The sequence below is a fragment of the Zophobas morio genome, unplaced genomic scaffold, assembly GCF_036711695.1.
Source record: "Zophobas morio isolate AGI-343-1 ecotype UQ-CSIRO unplaced genomic scaffold, CSIRO_AGI_Zmor_V1 ptg000014l, whole genome shotgun sequence".
Classification (NCBI taxonomy): Eukaryota; Metazoa; Arthropoda; class Insecta; order Coleoptera; family Tenebrionidae; genus Zophobas; species Zophobas morio.
In genome coordinates this window covers 23563952-23586277 of record NW_026972119.1, presented here as the reverse complement: position 1 = coordinate 23586277, position 22326 = coordinate 23563952, and the positions used below count along the sequence as shown (strand labels likewise).

Sequence of the window (22326 nt, the reverse complement as noted above, 5' to 3'; positions counted from 1 at the left end):
CTTTGGAAGTTTTCCATTGCTCGATTTTTCAGTTTTTCGACTTTTTGACTTTTTGATTGCCGATTTATCGAATTATCGATTTTTCGATTTTGCAGTTCTTCGAAATTTCTACTTTTCAATTTTTCCAATTTAAAAAGTTTCGACTTTCCGATTTTTGGATTTTTTATTTTTCGATTTTCGAATTTTTCAATTTTTTGGTGTTTCAATTGCCCGATCTTTTGATTTTTCGGACTGCGATGTTTCAGTATTTCAATTTTTTAATTTTTAAATTTTCGATTTTTCAGTTTTTAGTTTTTTCTATTTTTTTCGATATTTTAATTTTATCAATTTTTAAAATCTTAGATTTATCTATCATTTTCGATTCTTCGATTTTGCAGTTCTTCGAAATTTCAAATTTTCAATTTTTCGAATTTCTAACTTTATTTTTTTTTTCAATTTTGCGATTTTTAAACTTTTTCACTTTTCAATTTCTGGATTCATTTTTTCGATCTTTTAATTTTTCGATTTTTTGATATTTCCATTTTTCGGATTTCGATTTCTCCGCGTTCCAATTTTTTTAATTTTAAATTTCGATTATTCAGTTTTTCGATTTTTCAATTTTTTTTCGATATTTTGATTTTTCAATTTTTAAAATCTTAGATTTTTCTGTTTCTCGATTTCCCGATTTATTGATTTATCGATTTCTCGATTTTGGAGTTTTTCGAAATTTTTATTTTTAAATTTTTTTATTTTTAAATTCTTAATTTTTCAATTTTACGATTTTTAAACTTTTTTGACTTTTCGATTCCTGGATTTTCAATTTTTCAATATTTTGATGTTTCGACTTTTCGGATTTCGATTTTTCCGCGTTACAATTTTTTTATTTTTAAATTTTCGATTTTTCAGTTCCTCGATTTTTCAAATTTTTTCGATATTTGAATTTTTCGATTTTTTGGTGTTTCAATTGCTTGATCGTTCGATTTTTCGGATTTCGATATTTCCGCATTCCAATTTTTTTAATATTAATTTTTCGATTTTTCAGTGTTTCGATTTTTCAAAATTTTTTGTCGATATTTTAGTTTTTCAATTTTTAAAATCTTAGATTTTTCCATTTCTCGATTTCCCGATATATCGCTTTCCCGATTTTTCGATTTTTCAGTATTTCGAAGTTTCTATTTTTCAATTTTTCGAATTTGTGAATTTTTAATTTTTCAATTTTGCGATTTTTAAACTTTTTTGACATTTTAATTTTTCGGATTTTCCGTTTTCCGTTTTGCGATTTTTAAACTTTTTTGACATTTCGATTTTTCGGATTTTCCGTTCTCAGTGTCTCAATTTTTTTATTTTTAAATTTTCGATTTTTCAGTTTTTCGATTTTTCAAAATTTTTTGTCGATATTTTAGTTTTTCAATTTTTAAAATATGTATTAGATTTTTCGATTTTGCAGTTGTTTTCTACTTTTCAATTTTTCGAATTTTGAAATTTTTAATCTTTCAATTTTTCGATTTTCAAAATTTTTCGGCTTACCTATTTTTGGATTTTTCATTTTTCGATATTTGAATTTTTCAATTGCTCGATCCCTCGATTTTTAAATTTTCGATTTTTCAGTTTTTTCTTTCATTTTTTTTCGATATTTTAGTTTTTCAAGTTTTACAATCTTAGATTTTTCGATTTCTCGATTTCTCGATTTTTCAGTTTTGCGATTTTTAAACTTTTTTGACGTTTCGATTTCTGGATTTTGCAATCTTTCGATTTTTTGATGTTTCGATGCTCGATCTTTCGATTTTTCGGATTTCGATTTTTCTCGGGCTCAATTTTTTGATTTTTAAATTTTCGAATTTTCAGTTTTTCGATTTTTTCAAGTTTTTTTCGATATTTAAATTTTTCAATTTTTAAAATCTTATAGGTTTTTAAACTTTTTTGCCTTTTCGATTTTTGGAATTTTCGATTGCTCGATCTTTCAGTTTTTCGTATTTCCCGTTTTCCGTGTCTCAGTTTTTTTATTTTTAAATTTTCGAGTTTTCAGTTTTTCGATTTTTCCAAATTTTTATCGATATTTTAGTTTTTCAATTTTTAAAATCTTAGATTTTTCGATTTTGCAGTTCTTCGAAGTTTCTACTTTTCAATTTTTCGAATTTTGAAAATTTTAATCTTCCAATTTTTCGATTTTCAAAATTTTTCGACTTTCCGATTTCTGGATTTTTCATTTTTCGACATTTGAATTTTTCGATTGTTTGGTGTTTCAGTTGCTCGATCATTCGATTTTTCAGATTTCGATTTTTTCGTGTTTCAATTTTTTTATTTTTAAATTTTCGATGGTTCAGTTTTTCGATTTTTCCAAATTTTTTGTCGATATTTTAGTTTTTCAATTTTTAAAGCCTTAGATTTTTCGATTTTGCTGTTCCTCGAAGTTTCTACTTTTCAATTTTTCGAATTTTGAAAATTTCAATCTTCCAATTTTTCGATTTTCAAAATTTTTCGACTTTCCGATTTTTGGATTTTTCATTTTTCGATATTTGAATTTTTCGATTGTTTGGTGTTTCAATTGCTCGATCCTTCGATTTTAAAATTTTCGATTTTTCAGTTTTTCAATTTTTTTTTGATATTTTGGTTTTTCAATTTTTACAATCTTAGATTTTACGATTTCTCGATTTCTCGATGAATCGATTTCCCGATTTTTCGATTTTGCAGTTCTTCGGAATTTCTATTTTCAATTTTTCGAATTTTTGAATTTTTAATTTTTCAATTTTTCGATTTTTAAACTTTTTCGATTTTTTTATTTATGGATTTTTCAATTTTCCGATTTTTTGATGTTTCGATTGTTCGATATTTCGATTTTTCGAATTTCGATTTTTCGAATTTCGATTTTTCCGTGTCTCAATTTTTTTAGTTTTAAATTTTCGATTTTTGAGTTTTTCGATTTTTCAATTTTTTTCGATATATTAGTTTTTCAATTTTTTAAATCCTAGGTTTTTAAAATTTTTTGACTTTTCGATTTTTGGATTTTTCAATTTTTCAATTTTTCGATTTTTTGATGTATCGAATGCTCGATTCTTCAATTTTTCGGATTTCCCGTTTTCCGTGTCTAAATTTTTTTATTTTAAAAATCTTTGATTTTTCAGTTTTTCGATTTTTCCAAATTTTTTGTCGGTATTTTAGTTTTTCAATTTTTAAAATCTTAGATTTTTCGATTTTGCAGTTCTTCGAAATTTCTGTTTTTCAATTTTTCGAATTTTGAAAATTTTAATCTTTCAATTTTTCAATTTTCAAAATTTTACAACTTTGCGATTTTTGAATTTTTCATTTTTCGAAATTTGAATTTTTCGATTGTTTCGTGTTTCAGTTGCTCGATCATTCGATTTTTCAGATTTCGATTTTTTCGTGTTTCAATTTTTATTTTTAAATTTTCGATGCTTCAGTTTTTCGATTTTTCCAAATTTTTTGTCGATATTTTAGTTTTTCAATTTTTAAAGCCTTAGATTTTTCGATTTTGCAGTTCCTCGAAGTTTCTACTTTTCAATTTTTCGAATTTTGAAATTTTTAATCTTCCAATTTTTCGATTTTCGAAATTTTTCGACTTTCCGATTTTTGGATTTTTCATTTTTCGATATTTGAATTTTTCGATTGTTTGGTGTTTCAGTTGCTCGATCCTTTGATTCTTAAATTTTCGATTTTTCAGTTTTTTGATTTTTCAATTTTTTCTTGATATTTTAGTTTTTCAATTTTTAAAATCTTAGATTTTTCGATTTCTCGATTTCTCGAAGTATCGATTTCTCGATTGTTCGATTTTGCGGTTCTTCGGAATTTCTATTTTTCAATTTTTCGAATTTTAAATTTTAATTTTTCAATTTTTCGATTTTTAAACTTTTTCGATTTTTCGAATTCTGGATTTTTCAATTTTTCGATTTTTTGATGCTTTGATTGTTCGATCTTTCGATTTCTCCGTGACTCAATTTTTTTATTTTTAAATTTTCGATTTTTCAGTTTTTCGATTTTTCAATTTTTTTTTCGATATTTTAATTTTTCAATTTTTAAAATCTTAGGTATTTAAACTTTTTTGCCATTTCGATTTTTGGAATTTTCAAGTTTTCGATTTTTCAGTTTTTCAATTTTTTTTCGATATTTTAGTTTTTCAATTTTTAAAATCTTAGATTTTTCGATTTTGCAGTTCTTCGAAGTTTCTACTTTTCAATTTTTCGAATTTTGAAATTTTTAATATTTCGATTTTTCGATTTTTCATTTTTCAATATTTGAATTTTTCGATTGTTTGGTGTTTCAGTTGCTGGATCCTTCGATTTGTCGATTTTGATAATTCCGTGTTTCAATTTTTTTATTTTTAAATTTTCGATTTTTCAATGTTTTGATTTTTCAGATTTTTTTTCCATATTTTAGTTTCTCAATTTTTAAAATCTTAGATTTTTCAGTTCTTCGGAATTTCAATTTTTCAATTTTTCGAATTTTCCGATTTTTAAACTTTTTTGAATTTTCGATTTCTGGATTCAAGAAAACATGTACCATCAACTGTTAACGATAAGAAATTCGACATAAATGTTGAGATCTTAGTTGGCCATGATACACCAAAACTCTTGTCAGAAAATGTAAACAAAACGTGTATACATAATTAGAAAAAACTTGCTCCACCAATTTTTTTTTTCACTTGTTTGTTTACCGATGCGGTTACACAAAGAACTTTCATAACGAGTTATTTTAAGCTCCTTCATTACACACACCTTCCGCTTTAAATAAAAGCCAGAATTAAATTGAATAAAGACTACATTTGCGCAACCCCCTCGCAAAAACTCGTCGCGTGACTTCACCCCATTCCGCAAACCCCCAAGTACGCCGACAAGCAGGCCCGCTCCGAGCTAAGATTAGGTTGTTATTGTTTAGGTACGTAAATTACAACGCAATCATTTTTAATCGCAGAACAGAAAGCGGCAACGCAACTCCAGAACTTGGTCTTTTTAATCCGGAATTCGCGGAACCGGAAGCCGTAAAATTTAGCCAATTCATTGTCCGTAACAAAAGCTCCATCCACTCACCCGGATCCCCACGAACTGCTCGTGCAGAATGACCCACGAGAGGAGGTACACAAAGGACACGTTCGTGGCGAAAAGGGCCATTACGTCCGTGGCCAGAAGGATCCTCAGCGACATGATGTACATGTAGTTGGTTCCGACGAACAGGATGCAGAACAGGCTGCACCTGGTCATGAACCTCCCTGAAAGAAGAAAGTTGGGGGCAGGGCGGCGGCGGTGTTGTGGGGACGCACCTGCGGTGAAACCCTTGTCCCGGTAGCCGCGGATGCTCTCGGAGAAGATGTCGGAGACGGACTTGCACCGCTCGGTGCTGAGGCGGCATAGAAAATAGAGGGGGAAAAAGAGCATGGTCCAGTTGGTGACGAACCATGTGGTAAAAAAGGGGGCTTGATATGATGCGGCCTGGAACAAGAACGATTTGGTTTTTATAATCCGGGAAATGGTCTACAGGGTGTCTCAGAATTATCAAATACGTACATACTGTTTTTGGAGAGCGGTCATGTTAAGTCCGGTGGTGTCGTGCGGTACTAGTACTGGATCATCGTCCATGTCCACTATGGGTCGTCGTAGGTATAGGTATTTGATGCAGTGGGTGGCCCCCACCCACGAAGCTGTCACGCAGACGGTTATCCATATCCCGAAATAAATCTGGAAAAGAAATAAATATTTAAAATATTTATTATTAATTATATTAACTGAGCTTTTATGAGCTTTTTTTGGTAATGAGGCACTGTATAGAATTGGAGTGGAGTCGGGATTCGATTTCGTTAATACATTTCATCCACAACCAATTTATTAACCATAAAATTTTATGAGGTACAAATGAAACGGACCGAGTATACATGCAAATTTTCATTTTTCTCCCTCAAAATGTCAGTTTTAATATTTTTTTACAAAAATGGACAATTAAAAATAATTTCTAAAAAAAGTTCGAATTTTTTTTTTTTAGTTAGTCCGTTGCTAAGTTGAATGGGGACCGTTTTCTGGAACGTTTTTCGAAAGTATTTATGACGAAGAATTGTTTGCCTATGTAGCAGTTTTTTTAGTTTTTTTCATTTTTCCATACAGCTCAAATGCCTTTTGTTTTGGAAAGTGTTTTCCCATTTTCTATGGTAATTTGGAAATTAATTCATTGCGAAAGAGACCGTTTAAAAATTTTGTTAAAAATTTTATTATTGAATTGCATAGATGTCGTGATGGCGATTTCAGATTCGTAATTAGTGGAAGATTATTTGCAATTTCAGACACCAATTCTCAGTCGATTGAAACCATTTTAACAAATTTTTGGAAAAATTTTAAAATTAAAAAGTTATTTTTCACATTTATTTGAAGAGATGTCGTGGTGGAAATTTCGGCTTCATAATTATCAGAAGATTATCTAGAATTTGACACCAATTTTCGGTCGATTGATATAGTTTTAACTAATTTTTTTGAAAATTTTGAAAATTAGAAAGTTATTTTTCACGAATAGATGTGATGTTGGCGATTTCGAATTCGTAATTAGGAGAAGATTATCGACAATTTGGCACCAATTTTCAGTGGATTGAACGAGTTTTAACTAAGTTTTTGGAAAAAATTTTGAAAATTAGAAAATAATTTTTCATATTTATTTAACAGATGGCATGTTGGCGAAGCTGAATTCGTAATTAGCGGAGATTATCTACAATGTGACACCAATTTTCAGTCGATTGAATCAGTTGGAACTAATTTTTTGGAAAAATTTTGAAAATTTAAAAGTCATTTTTCACGTTTATTTGAAGAGATGTCGTGGTGGAAATTTCGGCTTCATAATTATCAGATTATCTAGAATTTGACACCAATTTTCAGTCGATTGATACAGTTTTAAGTAATTTTTTTGAAAATTTTGAAAATTAGAAAGCCATTTTTTACGTTTATTTGAATAGATGTAATGTTGGCAATTTCGAATTCGTAATTAGGAGAAGATTATCGACAATTTGACAGCAATTTTCAGTGGATTGAACGAATTTTAACTAAGTTTTGGACAAAAATTTGAAAATTAAAAAATTATTTTTCACGTTTATTTGAACAGATGGCATGTTGTTGAAGCTGAATTCGTAATTAGCGGAAGATTATCTACAATTTGACACCAATTTTCAGTCGATTGAATCAGTTGTAACTAATTTTTTGGAACATTTTTGAAAATTTAAAAGTCATTTTTCACATTTATTTGAAGAATTGTCGTATTAGAAATTTCGGCTTCATAATTATCAAACGATTATCTAGAATTTGACACCAATTTGCAGTCGATTGATAGTTTTAACTAATTTTTTTGAAAATTTTGAAAATTAGAAAGTCATTTTTCACGAATAAATGTGATGTCGGCAATTTCGAATTCGTGATTAGGAGAAGATTATCTACAATTTGACACCAATTTTCAGTCGATTGAATCAGTTGTAACTCATTTTTTGGAACATTTTTGAAAATTTAAAAGTCATTTTTCACATTTACTTGAAGAATTGTCGTATTGGAAATTTCGGCTTCATAATTATCAAAAGATTATCTAGAATTTGACACCAATTTGCAGTCGATTGATACAGTTTTAACTAATTTTTTTGAAAATTTTGACAATTAAAAAGTCATTTTTCACGTTTATTTGAATAGATGTGATGTTGGCGATTTTGAATTCGTAATTAGGAGATTATCCACAATTTGACACCAATTTTCAGTGGATTGAACGAGTTTTAACCAAGTTTTTTGGACAAAATTTTGAAAATTAGAAAGTAATTTTTCACGTTTATTTGAACAGATGCCATGTTGGCGAAACTAAATATTCGTAATTAGCGCAAGATTATCTACAATTTGATAACAATTTTCAGTCGATTGATAGTTTCAACTAATTAAAAAAAAAAAAAATTGACAATTAAAAAGTCATTTTTCACGTTTATTTGAATAGATGTGATATTGGCGATTTTGAATTCGTAATTAGGAGAAGATTATCTACAATTTGACACCAATATCCAGTGGATTGAACGAGTTTTAACAAAGTTTTTGGAAAAAATTTTGAAAATTAGAAAGTAATTTTTCACATTTATTTGAAGAGATATCGTGGTGGAAATTTCGGCTTCATAATTATCAGAAGATTATCTAGTATTTGAAACCAATTTTCAGTCGATTAATACAGTTTTAACTATTTTTTTTTTGAATATTTTGAAAAGTAGAAAGTCATTTTTCACATTTATTTGAATAGATATGATGTTGGCGAGTTCAAATTCGTAATTAGGAGAAGATTATCTACAATTTGACACCAATCTTCTGTGGATTGAACGAGTTTTAACCAAGTTTTTGGAAACAATTTTGAAAATTAGAAAGTAATTTTTCACATTTATTTGAAGAGATGTCCTGGTGGAAATTTCGGCTTCATAATTATCAGAAGATTATCTAGAATGTCAGTCGATTGATACAGTTATAACTAATTTTTTTGAAAATTTTGAAAATTAAAAAGTCATTTTGCATGTTTATTTGAATACTTAGATGTAATGTTAGCGATTTTGAATTCGTAATTAGGGGAAGATTATCTACAATTTGACACCAATTTCCAGTGGATTGACTCGGTTTTAATAAATTTTTGTGGACAATTTTGAAAATTACAAAGGCGTTTGTCACGTTTATTTGAATATATGTTATGTCGGTGAATTCGAATTCGTAATTAGGAGAAGATTTTCTTCAATTTGACATCAATTTTCAGTCTATTGAACGAGTTTTAACCATTTTTTTGGAAATATTTTGAAAATTGGAATATAAATTTTCCCCACTTTTCACGTTTATTTGACGGGAAATCGTGATTGCGATTCCGGGTTCGTTATTGGCAGAAGATTATCTACAATTTGATATTAATTCTAAGTCGATTGAACCAGTTTTAAGCATTTTTTGGAAAAATTTGGAAAATTAGGAAGTCATTTTTCACGTTTATTTGAACAGTGTCATGATGGCGATTTCGAATTCGTACTTAGGGGAAGATTATCTATACTTTGTCATCAATTTTCAGTTATTGAAAGTTTTAACCATTTTTTTTTGGAAAAATTTTGAAAATTAGAAACTAATTTTTCACATCGATTTGAAGAGAATGTCATGTTGGCGATTTCGAATTCGTATTAAGGGAAAGATTATCTACAATGTGACAATAATTTTCAATCGATTGAACCAGTTTGAACCATTTTTTAGAAAAAATTTGGGAAATCAGAAAGTAATTTTTCTCGTTTGTTTGAATAGATGGGGTGGTGGCAATTACGGATTCGTAGTTATCAGAAAATTTTCTACAATTTGACACCAATTTTCAGTCGATCGAACCAGTTTTAACAATTTTTTTGGAACAATTTTGAAAATTACGAAGTCGTTTTTCACGTTTATTTGAATAGATGTCGTGTTGGTGATTTCGAATTCGTAATTAGGGGAAGATTTTCTACACTTTGACACCAATCTTAAGCCGATTGAACCAGTGTTGACCATATTTTTGGAAACAATTTTGAAAATTAAAAGGTCATTTTTCACGTTTCTTTCAATAGATGTGGTGGTGGCGATTTCGAATTCGTAATTAGGAGAAGAAGTCTACAATTTGACATTAATTTTCGGTCGAGTGAACCAGTTTAAAAAATTTTTGATAACTAGAAAGTAATTTATCACGTTTATTTGAATACATGCAGCGGTGGCCATTTCGAATTCGTATTGAGGGGACACCAGTTTTGAGTCGATTGAACGAGATTTAACAAATGTTTTGAAAACATTTTGAAAAGTAAAAAGTAATTTTTCACGTTTATTTAAATAGATGTCGTGTTGGCGATTTCGACTTCGTAATTGCCAGAAGATTATCTACAATTTGACACCAATTCCCAGTGGATTGAACCAGTTTTAACCATTTTTTTTGAAAAAATTTTGAAAATTGGAAGTCATTTTTCGCTTTTGTTTGAATAGATACCGTATTGCCGATTTCGAATTCGTAATTAGGAGAAGATTAGCTACTGTTCAGCACGAATTTTCAGTTGATTGACCAGTTTTAACAATTTTTTGGAAAAATTTTGAAAATCTGAACGTCATTTTTCACGTTTATTTGAATAGACGGGTGATGGCGATTACGGATTCGTAATTATGATAAGATTTGCTACAATTTGGCACCAATTTTCAGTTGAATGAACCATTTTTAAACATTTTTTTGAAAAAATTTTGAAAATTAGAAAGTCGGTTTTCATGTTTATTTGAATAAATGTCATGTTGGCGATTTGGAATTCGTAATTACGGGAAAAGTTATCTACAATTTGACAGTCGATGGAACCAGATTTAACCATTTTCTTGAAAAATTTTGAAAATTAGAAAGAAAGTTTTCATGTTTATTTGAAATTAGGGGAAGATTATTTACAATTCGACACTAATTTTTCGGCGATTGAACCTAGCCATTTTTTTGAAAAAAATTCCAAAATTAGAAAGTCAGTTTTAATGTTTTTTGATTACATGTCATGTTGGCGATTTCGACTTCGTAATTAATGGAAGATTATCTATAATTTGAAACCAATTTTCAGTGGATTGAATCAGTTTTAACAAATTTTTTGGGAAAATTTTCAAAATTAAAGTCGCGTTTATTTGAATAAGTGTCATGTTGACACTAATCTTCAAGTGATGGAACCAGTTTTAACCATTTTTTTGAAAAAATTTGGCAAATTATGAAGTGAATTTTCATGTTTATTTGAATAGATGTCACGTTGGCGATTTCGACTTCTTGATTATGTAAAGATGATCTATAATTTGACATCAGTTTTCAGTCGATTGAATCAGTTTTAGCTAATTTTTTGGAAAAATTTTGAAAATAAGATAAAAATTTTTCACGTTTTTTGAATAAATGTCATAATGGTAGTTTCAGGTGCGTAATTAGTGGACGATTATCTATTTTAGGGAAATGGACACTTAAATATAATTTTAAAAAATTCTTTCAATCTCTTAAGAATTATTTTCCCATTTTTCTCGGTTATTTGAAGATGTACAGCAACAATAACTACATAACTACGTAGTCTACGAATTTTTTTTTTAGTTAGTCCGTTGGTAATTTGAATAGGGACAGTTATAACATTTTTCTGGAACATTTTTCGAAGGTATTTATGATGAAGAATTGTTTGTTTTCCCATGTAGCATTTTTTTTCTCCATTCTTTTCCGCTAATTGAAAAAAAAAAAATTCAAATCAGTAATTTGTGAAAAATTATTAAGGCCATTATTTTTCTGTTTGAATAGAGCCTTTCGTTTTGGAAAAAGTTTTCCCATTTTCCTTGATAATTTGAAAATGTGAAGTAAAAGTGATGTCAGACTCGTTTTCTCCAAAGAATTATTTATAAAGTTAACTTTTATTTGTTGCAAAAGAGACCATTTAAAAATATTGATAAAAATTTTCTTATTGAATTGAACAGATGTAGTGATGGCGATTTCAGATCAGTAATTAGTGGAAGATTATATACAATTTAACACTAATTTTCAATTTAATTAATTTTTTGGAAACATTTTTACAAACAAAAAGTCGTTTTTCACGTTTATTTGAATAGATGTCATGTTGGCGATTTCAAAATCGTAATTAGGGAAAAATTATCTACAATTTGATACCAATTTTCAGTCGATTGAACCAGGTTTAACCATTTTTTTTGAGACATTTTGAAAATTATAAAGACAGTTTTCACATTTATTTGAATAGATGTGGTGGTGGGAATTTCGGATTCGTAAGTATCAGAAGATTATCTACAATTTGACACCAATTTTCAGTCTACTGAATCAGTTTGAACCATTTCCTTGAAAACATTTTGAAAATGAGAACGTCAGTTCTCACGTTTATTTAAAGGGATGCTGTAGTGGCGATTTTAGATTCGTAATTATGGAAAGATTGTCTACAATTTGACACCAATTTTCGGTCGATCGAAACAGTTTTAAACATTTTTTTGAAAAAATTTTGAAAGTCATTTTTCAGATATATTTGAATAGATGTCGTGTATGGCGATTTCAAATTCGTAATTATCAAAAGATTATCTAGAATTTGCTATCAATTTTCAGTCGAATGAACCAGTTTTAACCATTTTAATGAAAAAATTTTGAAAATTAGAAAGTCATTTTTCGCGTTTATTTGAATACATAGATGTTGTGGTGGCGATCTCGGATTAGTAATAATCAGAAGATTTTCTAAAATGGCCGTTGGATCTATTAAATTATTATTATTATTATTATCAGAAGGTTATCTACAATTTGCCTCCAATTTTCAGTCGATTGAACCAGTTTTAACAATTTTTTTTTGGAAAAATTTTAAAAATTAGAAAGTCATTTTTCACATTTATTTGAATACATAGATGTTGTGGTGGCGATCTCGGATTAGTAATAATCAGAAGATTTTCTAAAATTTGACACCAATTTTCACCGGATTGAACCAGTTTTTACCACTTTTTTTTAATTTTGAAAATTAGAAAGTCATTTTTCACGTGTATTTGAATAGATGTGATGTTGACGATTTCGAATTCGTAATTAGAAGAAGATTATCTACAATTTGACACAAATTTTCAGTCGATTGAACCAGTTTTAACAATTTTTTTTTGAAAAATTTTGAAAATTGGAAAGTCATTTTTCACATTTATTTGAATACATAGATGTTGTGGTGGCAATTTCGGAATAGTAATAATCAGAAGATTTTCTAAAATTTAACACCAATTTTCAACGGATTGAACCAGTTTTTACCATTTTTTTGAAAAAATTTTGAGAATTAGAAAGTCATTTTTCACGTTTATTTGAATAGATGTGATGTTGGCGATTTCGAATTCGTAATTAGAAGAAGACTATCTACAATTTGACACCAATTTTCAGTCGATTGAACCAGCTTTAACAATTTTTTTGGAAAAATTTTGAAAATTTAAGAGTCATTTTTCACATTTATTTGATTACATGTCGTGTTGGCGATTTCAAATTCGTAATTATCAAAAGATTATCAAGAATTTGCTATCAATTTTCAGTCGATTGAACCAGTTTTAACCATTTTTATGAAAAAATTTTGAAAATTAGAAAGTCATTTTTCACGTTTATTTCATCAGAACTATCAGAAGGTTATCTACAATTTGTCTCCAATTTTCAGTCGATTGAACCAGTTTTAACTTTTTTTTTTGGAAAAATTTTGAAATTTGGAAAGTCATTTTTCATATTTATTTGAATACATAGATGTTGTGGTGGCGATTTCGGATTAGTAATAATCAGAAGATTTTATACAATTTGACACCAATTTTCAACGGATTGAGCCAGTTTTACCATTTTTTGAAAAAATTTTGAAAATTTAAGAGTCATTTTTCACATTTTTTGAATAGATGTCGTGTTGTCGATTTCAAATTCGTAATTATCAGAAGATTTTCTACAATTTTACACCAGTTTTCAACGGATTGAACCAGTTTTTACCACTTTTTTGAAAAAATTTTGAAAATTAGAAAGTCAGTTTTCAGGTTTATTTGAATAGATGTGATGTTGGCGACTTCGAATTCGTAATTAGGAGAAGATTATCTACAATTTGACACCAATTTTCAGTCGATTGAACCAGTTTTAACTAATTTTTCGGAAAAATTTTGGAAATTAGAAAGTCATTTGTCACGTTTATTTGAATAGATATTGTGTTGGCGATTTTGAATTAGTAATTTGGGGACGATTTTTTGCACTTTGACATTAATTTTCAGTCGATTGAACCATTTTTAACCATTTTTTGGAAAATTTTTGAAAATTAGGAAGTCATTTTTCACGTTTATTTGAATAGATGTCGTGGTGCCGATTTCGGATTCGTAATTATCAGAAGATTACCTATAATTTGACACAAATTTTCAGACGATTGAACCAGTTTTAACCATTTTTTTTTAACAATTTTGAAAATTATAAAGTGAATTTTCACGTTTATTTGAATAGATGTCATGTTGGAGATTTCGAAATTGTAATTAGGGGAAAATTATCTAGAATTCGACGCCAATTTTTGGTCGATTGAACCAGTTCCAACAAATTTTTTAAATTTTGAAAATTACGAAGTCGTTTTTCACGTTTATATACTTAAATAGACGAAGTGTTGGTGATTTCGAATTCGTAATTAGGGCAAGATTTTCTACACTTTGACACCAATTTTCAGTCGATTGAACGAGTTTAACCATTTTTTTAAGAAAAATTTTGAAAATTGAAAAGTCATTTTGAACGCTCATTTGAATAGATGTCCTGTTGGCGATTTCGAATTCGTAATTCGGAGAATATTTTCTATGTTTAACACCAATTTTCAGTTGATTGAAACAACTTTAAATTTTTTTTTGAAAAAAGTTTGAAAATTAGAAAGTTATTTTTCACGTTTATTTGAATAGATGTGATGTTGGCGATTTCGAAATTGTAATTAGGGGAAAATTATCTAGAATTCGACGCCAATTTATAGTCGATTGAACCAGTTTTAACAATTTTTTTGGAAAAATTTTGAAAATTAGAAAGTCATTTCTTACGTTTATTTAAATAGATGTGATGTTGGCGATTTCGAATTCGTAGTTAGGAGAAGATTATCTACAATCTGACATCAAACTTAAGTCGATTAAACCAGTTTTGACCATATTTTTGGAAAAAATTTTGAAAATTAAAAGGTCATTTTTCACGTTTATTTCAATAGATGTGGTGGTAGCGATTTCGAATTCGTAATTAGGAGAAGATTGTCTACCATTTGAAACTAATTTTCGATCGAGTGAACCAGTTTTGAAAAATTTTTATATTTAGAAAGTAATTTTTCACGTTTATTTGAATACATGCCGTGGTGGCCATTTCGAATTCGTATTTAGGGGAAAATTATCTACCCTTTGACACCAGTTTTGAGTCGATTGAACGAGTTTTAACTAATTTTTTGAAAACATTTTGAAAAGTAGAAAGCCATTTTTCACGTTTATTTAAATAGATGTCGTGTTGGCGATTTCGACTTCGTAATTATCAGAAGATTATCTATAATTTGACACCAATGTTCAGTGGATTGAATCAGTTTTAACCATTTTTTTAAAACATGTTTGAAAATTTGAAAGTAATTTTTCACTTTTGTTTGAATAGAAATCGTGTTGGCGATTTCGAATTCGTAATTAGGAGAAGGTTTTCTACTGTTTAACACCAATTTTCAATTGATTGACCAGTTTTAACCATTTTCTTGGAAAAATTTTGAAAATCAGAAAGTCATTTTTCACGTTTATTTGAATATATGGTGTGATGGTGATTACGGATTCGTAATTATCCGAAGATTTTCTACAATTTGACATCGATTTTCAGTTGAATGAACCAGTTTTAACAATTTTTTTGAAAAAATTTTGAAAATTAGAAAGTCAGTTTTCATGTTTATTTGAAATTAGGGGAAGATTATTTACAATTCGACACTAATTTTCAGTCGATTGAACTAGTTTTAGCGAATTTTTTGGAAAAATTTCGAAAATTAGAAAGACAGTTTTCATGTTTTTTTGATTACATGTCATGTTGGCGATTTCGACTTCGTAATTAGGGGAAAGGTTATCTATAATTTGAAACCAATTTTCAGTGGATTGAATCAGTTTTATTAATTTTTTTGGGAAAATTTTGAAAATTAGAGTCACTTTTTAAGTTTATTTGAATAAGTGTCATGTTGAGGAAATTATCTACAATTTGACACTAATTTTTAGGTGATGGAACCAGTTTTAACCACTTTTTTGAAAAAATTTGGCAAATTATGAAGACAATTTTCATGTTTATTTGAACAGATGTCATGTTGGCGATTTCGACTTCCTGATTAGGAAAAGTTTACCTATAATTTGACACCAATTTTCAGTCGACTGAATCAGTTTTAGCTGATTTTTTGGAGAAATTTTGAAAATTAGGAAGACATTTTTCACGTTTTTTGAATAGATGTCATCATGGTAGTTTCAGGTTCGTAATTTGCCGACGATTATCTACAATTGTCAGTCAATTGAACGCATTTTACCCATTTTTTTCGTGAAATTAAAAAAAAATAAAGTCATTTGCCACATCTTTATTAATAAATGTCGTGACGGCGATTTCCAATTTATAATGATCGGTAAATTGTCTATAATTTGACACCAATTCTCAGTCGATTGAACCAATTTTAGACATTTTTTGGAAAATTTTTGAAAATTACAAAGTCATTGGTCACGTTTATGTGAATAGAAGTCGTGCTGGCGATCACGAATTAGTAATTAGGGGAAGATTTTCTACGTTTTGACACGAAGTTGCATTCGAGTGAACGGGTTTTAACCATTTTTTTTTGGAAATATTTTGAAAATTGGAAACTCACTTTTTGCGTTTATTTGAACAGATGTCGTTGTGGTGATTTCTGATTTGTAATTAGCCGAATGTTATCTATAATTTGACACCAATTCGCGGTCGATTAAACCCATTTTTACTATTTTCTTGGAAAATTTTTGGGAAATTGTAAACTCACTTTTCATGTTTATTTGAATAAATGTCATGATGGCGATTTCGGATTCGTAATTTACCTACAATTTGACACTAATTTTCAGTCGATTGAACCCATTTTAACCACTTTTTTGGAAAATTTTTGAAGTCGCTTTTCATTTCTAATTGACTAGATATCATGACAGAAATTTCGGATTCGTAATTGTAGGAAAATTATCTACGATTTGACAATTCTTATGATTCAATTGAACCCATTTTATTCATTTTTCTGGAAAATTTTTGAAAATTTTGGACTCACTTTTGACAAGATGTCGTAATGGCGATTCTGGATTCGTAATGGAAAATTATTTACAATTTAACTTTTAAACCTTTTTTTTTTGGAAAAACTTTGAAAATTGTAGACTCATTTTCAAGTTTTTTTTTTGAAGATTTTTAGAAAATATATTTCAATTCTTCCCAGAAAATCTCGTAAATCATAAACTCAACAATTTTTATATTTGTTAAAAACACGTATTGCGAATGCAAAATGAAAGATACAAGTGGTTTCAGTACAATTTATGACTTGATTGTACTGTCCTACAAATTACAACCTGCAATATGTGTTCAGTGTTCAAAAATTTGTAGTACGATTAATTGTTCTTGTTACACAAAAGACATGGAAAGATCATTAAATAATAAAGTGTTTGGAAACCACAAACCCGATTTGTTGATAGAAATGATAAAAGCAACACAATAAAGTGCATAAAATGGTGCAACACGAGATTTCCCACCTGAAATAAAATACGACCAAGTCGAGTATTTTACTATTTATAGAACGAAAGATACCAATACCGCAAACGAGGTAAAAGTCACTGGAAATGTTCCAAGTGTAAAAGCAAGGCTGCGTTTAGTCAAACGTGAATATTGTTTTTATCCCCGTCATAACGTAGACAAATAAACTGTGTTGGTTGTTATTGCTGAATGAACGAGTTTGTTTTTGTTTCATAATTTACAAGAGATAGGTTTCTAATAGCTCGCAGTTAGGTTAGAAAAATGAAAACTGGTAATGTTGGTTGCATAACCACCGAATTAAGTACGTTAATATTTTTTATGTGCTATTATTACATATAAGTAACAAAATGCTCCCATAATCCTTCGCATCCTAAATCAACTACCCACCAAACCGGGTATTATTTAAGACACCAAACAAGCTCCGACATTAAGTTGATGGCCCCTAGTTTTATAACTAGTTATTCCTGCGTTAATTAATTAGAATCACGCAGCACGCACCAACAGCTGCTGCTCTCCCGGCGCCTCCACCATAACCCTCCCAATAACTATAACGCGACCATTTATCAGTTTTATAACCTTCGTTATACTAATTTATGGATCTCGTTGTATGCTTTGCATATAAACATGAGCCGAGAATATTTCGTGCTGCAAGTGTTCGATTTGGATAAGCAGCGAAAGTGTTTTCCGTTTTCGAGGCGAGTTAATCACATTACGCCCAAACAAGGTTTAGGTTTACGGCAAAAACACTCCGCCTAAGCCGTATCTGCATTAAACAATTAACTTCTAGTCTTTTCTTTGCTTCGTTATGGGCGAGCGTGCGGGTAATTTAAAAAACCCATTTACATAAAGAAGTTTCTTCGTGTAGTTACCGGACTAGTTTATGGCTTGGAGTACCGCAATTATTGTGTTTTGTGTAAACGTTGCGGTTATGTCGCTCTGAAGTGTTTGTTATCGGCTGATTTTATTTCTTTGGTTTAAGTGGTAAAGCTTGCGTGATTTTCGGGTAATGCGTGCCGATAACTTTCTGATTCTATCATTTTTAGTCGGGGAAAAATTTCTCTTCGGTTATTTTAGCAACCGTGGTTTAGGTCGGGGACGAAATTTTAAGGATTTTAAAATCGTGGGTGGTCATTATTAAATGGAGGGAGTCAAGGTTAATTTGGCAGTTTTCTAATCTGAGGGTTCCATTTTCTACGATCTGAAATATTTCCACGAAAGGGCCAAGGTTGCGTCCTTGGTGGGTGACGTCGCGTTGACAAAATTCGTGGAAAAAGTAACGTATATTACGCACTAGTACAAGGAGACAATTTGTCACCCACTAATCATAGTGGTTTGTGTAACTAGTGTACAAAGTAGTAATTTGTCACCTCAAGCATACGTTATTTTTTTTATAACGAATAAGACAAGTCTCTAAATTGGATAAAACTTCACACAATGTGGTCACATATTTCGGTTTCCTGCCCCCAATAAAGGGCGTAGTCGCAAGCTGGTGGGTTTAAGTTTCAGGCGAAGTAATAAATATCAGGAACATTATGGCTGCTGTTGCCGAAATTTATATTGAGGATGCTGAGTGGCCGAAAAATCCTCGGAGAAAACTCGACGGTTGAAAGCGAAATTGTTATTATTAGAAATGAAAATAAAGCGAATGGTGGTAGGACATTCAAAAACTTGTGTTTAATGTTATAAGTTTGAATTAGGCGCCATTTATTGCCATATATGCAACCAGCAATTCTTATTAAAATCTACCTGCGATGAGATATATTTAAGAAATCTATTACATAATGTTAAATTCACAATTTTTACTTTGTTTTAGGTTTCTTGTTGTGGAAAGAAGATTCGTAATATTAAGAAAGAAAAAAACTGAAAAGATGAGCCCCGCCCACCCACCCCACCTCTCTTGTGATGATTTGTTTTATTCATCGTGAGCAAGGAGGTGAAACTTAATTGCAAAATCCGTATTTTCCTACGGAATTTTACCATTTTGAACTTGTTTTCAGTTTCTTGTTATGAAAAGAAAATTATGTATACTTAAAAAAAGGCAAAATATAAGCCCCGCCCATTTATAAAAAAATCATCACACTTGTCTTGTTTTTCTAACTGTACGTAGTCTTCTTTTCACAACCAAAGCTTAAAACTTTATCAAATTGGTAAATTTTTGTAAGCAAATATGGATTTTGCAATTATGCTCCGCCCTTCGGACTGACAAGGAATTAAAAAATTCATCAGAATTGAGATGAGGGGGCGGGGTTTATATTTTATCTTTTTTTTTAACATATTTAAGTTTCTTGTTGTGGAAAGAAGATTACGACTACTAAGAAAGACAGAAACGTCAAAAGATAAACCCCGCCCACCCACCCCACCTCAATTGTGATGAATTTTTTTAATCGTCGTAAGCCAGGGAGCGAGGCTTAATTGAAAAATCCGTATTTTCTTGCAAAATTTTAACATTTTGAACTTATTTTCAGTTTCTTGTTATAAAAAGACAATTACATATACTCAAAAAACCTGAAATATAAGCCCCTCCCATGCATAAAAAAAGATATTACAGTTGAGATTGGGCAGGTGGGCGGGGTTTACATTTTGCCTTGTTTTCCTAACTGTACGTAGTCTCCTTTTCACAACCAAAGATTTAAAACTTTATCAAATTGGTCAATTTTGCAAACAAATATGGATTTTGCAATTATGCTCCGCCCCTCAGACTGACAAGGAATAAAAAAATCATCAGAATTAAGAAGAGGGCGGGTGGGCGGGGCTTATATTTTATCTTTTTTTTTAACATATTTCTCTCCGAAAATTTACCATTTTGACCATAATTTAGGTTTATTGTTGTGGAACTAAAATTACGACTAATAAAAAAGAAACTAATGTCAAAAAATAAACCCCGCCCACCCACCCCACCTCAATTGTGACGATTTTTTTATTCTTCATGAGTCAGGAGGCGAAACTTAGTGGCAAAATCCGTGTTTTCCTATAAAATACTACCAATTTGAATTAGTTTTCAGTTTCTTGGTATGAAAAGAAAATTACGTATACTTAAAAAAGGCAAAATATAAGCTCCGCCCATACATAAAAAATCATCACAGTTGAGATAGGGCGGAAGGGCGGAGCTTGCATTTTGTCTTGTTTTTCTAACTGTACGTAGTCTTCTTTTCACATCAAAAAACTTAAAACTTTATCAAATTGGTAAATTTTTGTAAGCAAAAGTGGATTTTGCAATTACGCTCCGCCCCTCGGACTGACAAGGAATGAAAAATTCATCATAATTAAGATGAGGGCGGATGGGCGGAGTTTATATTTTATCGTTTTTTTAACATATTTATCTACGAAAATGTACCATTTTGAACATATTTGAAATTTATTGTTGTGGAAAGAAGATTACGACTACTAAGAAAGAAAGAAACGTCAAAAGATAAACCCCACCCACCCACTCCTTCTCAATTGTGATGATTTTTTTTATTCATCATAAGCCAGAAGGCGAAACTTAATTGCAAAATCCGTGTTTCCCTACAAAATTTTACCATTTCGAATTTGTTTTCAGTTTCTTGTTATGAAAAGAAAATTACATTTACTTGAAAAAGACAAAATATAAATAAGCCCCACCCATGCATAAAAAATCATCACATTTGAGATAGGGTGGGTGGGCGGGGCTTGCATTTTGCCTTGTTTTTCTGACTGTACGTAGTCTTCTTTTCACAATCAAAGACTTAAAACTTTATCAAATTGGTAAATTTTTGTAAGCAAATATGGATTTTGCAATTACGCTCCGCCCCTCGGACTGACAAGGAATGAAAAATTCATCGGAATTAAGATGAGGGTGGGTGGGCGGGATTATATTTTATCATTTTTTTTACATATTTCTCTACGAAAATTTACCACTTTGAACATGTTTTAAGTTTCTTGTTGTGGAAAGAAGATTACGACTACTAAGAAAGAAAGAAACGTCAAAAGATAAACCCCGCCCACCCACCCCTCCTCAATTGTGATGATTTTTTTTATTCATCGTGAGCCATAAGGCGAAACTTAATTGCAAAATCCGTGTTTTCCTACAAAATGTTGCCATTTTGAATTTGTTTTCAGTTTCTTGTTATGAAAAGAAAATTACATTTACTTGAAAAAAGGCAAAATATAAGCCCCACCCATGCAAATAAATCATTACAGTTGAGATAGGGTGGGTGGGCGGGGCTTGCATTTTGCCTTGTATTTCTAACTGTGCCTAGTCATCTTTTCTGAACCAAAGACTTAAAACTTTATCAAGTTGGTAAATTTTTGATAGCAAAAATGAATTTTGCAATTACGCTCCGCCTCTCGGAATGACAAGGAATGAAAAATTCATCAGAATTAAGATGAGGGCGGGTGGGCGGGGTTTATATTTTATCGTTTTTTTAACATATTTATATACGAAAATTTTCCATTTTGAACATATTTTAAATTTATTGTTGTGGAAAGAAGATTACGACTGCTAAGAAAGAAAGAAACGTCAAAAGATAAACCCCGCCCACCCACCCCACCTCAATTGTGATGATTTTTTTTATTCATCGTGAACCAGAAGGCGAAACTTAATTGCAAAATCCGTGTTTTCCTAGAAAATGTTAGCATTTTGAATTTGTTTTCAGTTTCTTGTTATGAAAAGAAAATTACATTTACTTGAAAAAAGGCAAAATAGAAGCCCCGCCCATACATTAAAAAAATCATCCCAGTCGAGATAGGGTGGGTGACCGGGGCTTACATTTTGCCTTGTTTGTCTAACTGTACGTAGTCTCCTTTTCGCAATCAAAGACTTAAAACTTTATCAAATTGGTAAATTTTTGTAAGCAAAAATGGATTTTCCAATTACGCTCCTCCTCCCGGAATGACAAGGAATGAAAAATTCATCAGAATTAACATGAGGGCGGGTGGGTAGGGTTTATATTTTATCTTTTTTTTTGACATATTTCTCTACGAGAATTTACCATTTTGAACATATTTTAAATTTATTGTTATGGAAAGAAGATTACTACTGCTAAGAAAGAAAGAAACGTCAAAAGATAAACCCCGCCCACCCACCCCACCTCAATTGTGATGATTTTTTTATTCATCGTGAGCCAGAAGGCGAAACTTAATTGAAAAATCCGTGTTTTCCTAGAA

The 22326-nt window shown here is 30.2% G+C and overlaps 1 protein-coding gene across 5 annotated transcripts in view; it reads right to left on the bottom strand.

The window, feature by feature from the left end:
* Positions 1-22326, bottom strand: part of LOC135128674 (uncharacterized protein) — a 94422-nt gene that overhangs the window by 40495 nt on the left and 31601 nt on the right. For all 5 annotated transcript variants that reach the window (XM_064055677.1, XM_064055676.1, XM_064055681.1 and 2 more), the window contains 3 exons: positions 5496-5666; positions 5252-5420; positions 5022-5200 (listed from right to left, as the gene is read on the bottom strand). In XM_064055677.1, the coding sequence (XP_063911747.1) occupies positions 5022-5200; positions 5252-5420; positions 5496-5666 (519 nt within the window). The remainder of the gene's footprint in view (positions 1-5021; positions 5201-5251; positions 5421-5495; positions 5667-22326) is intronic.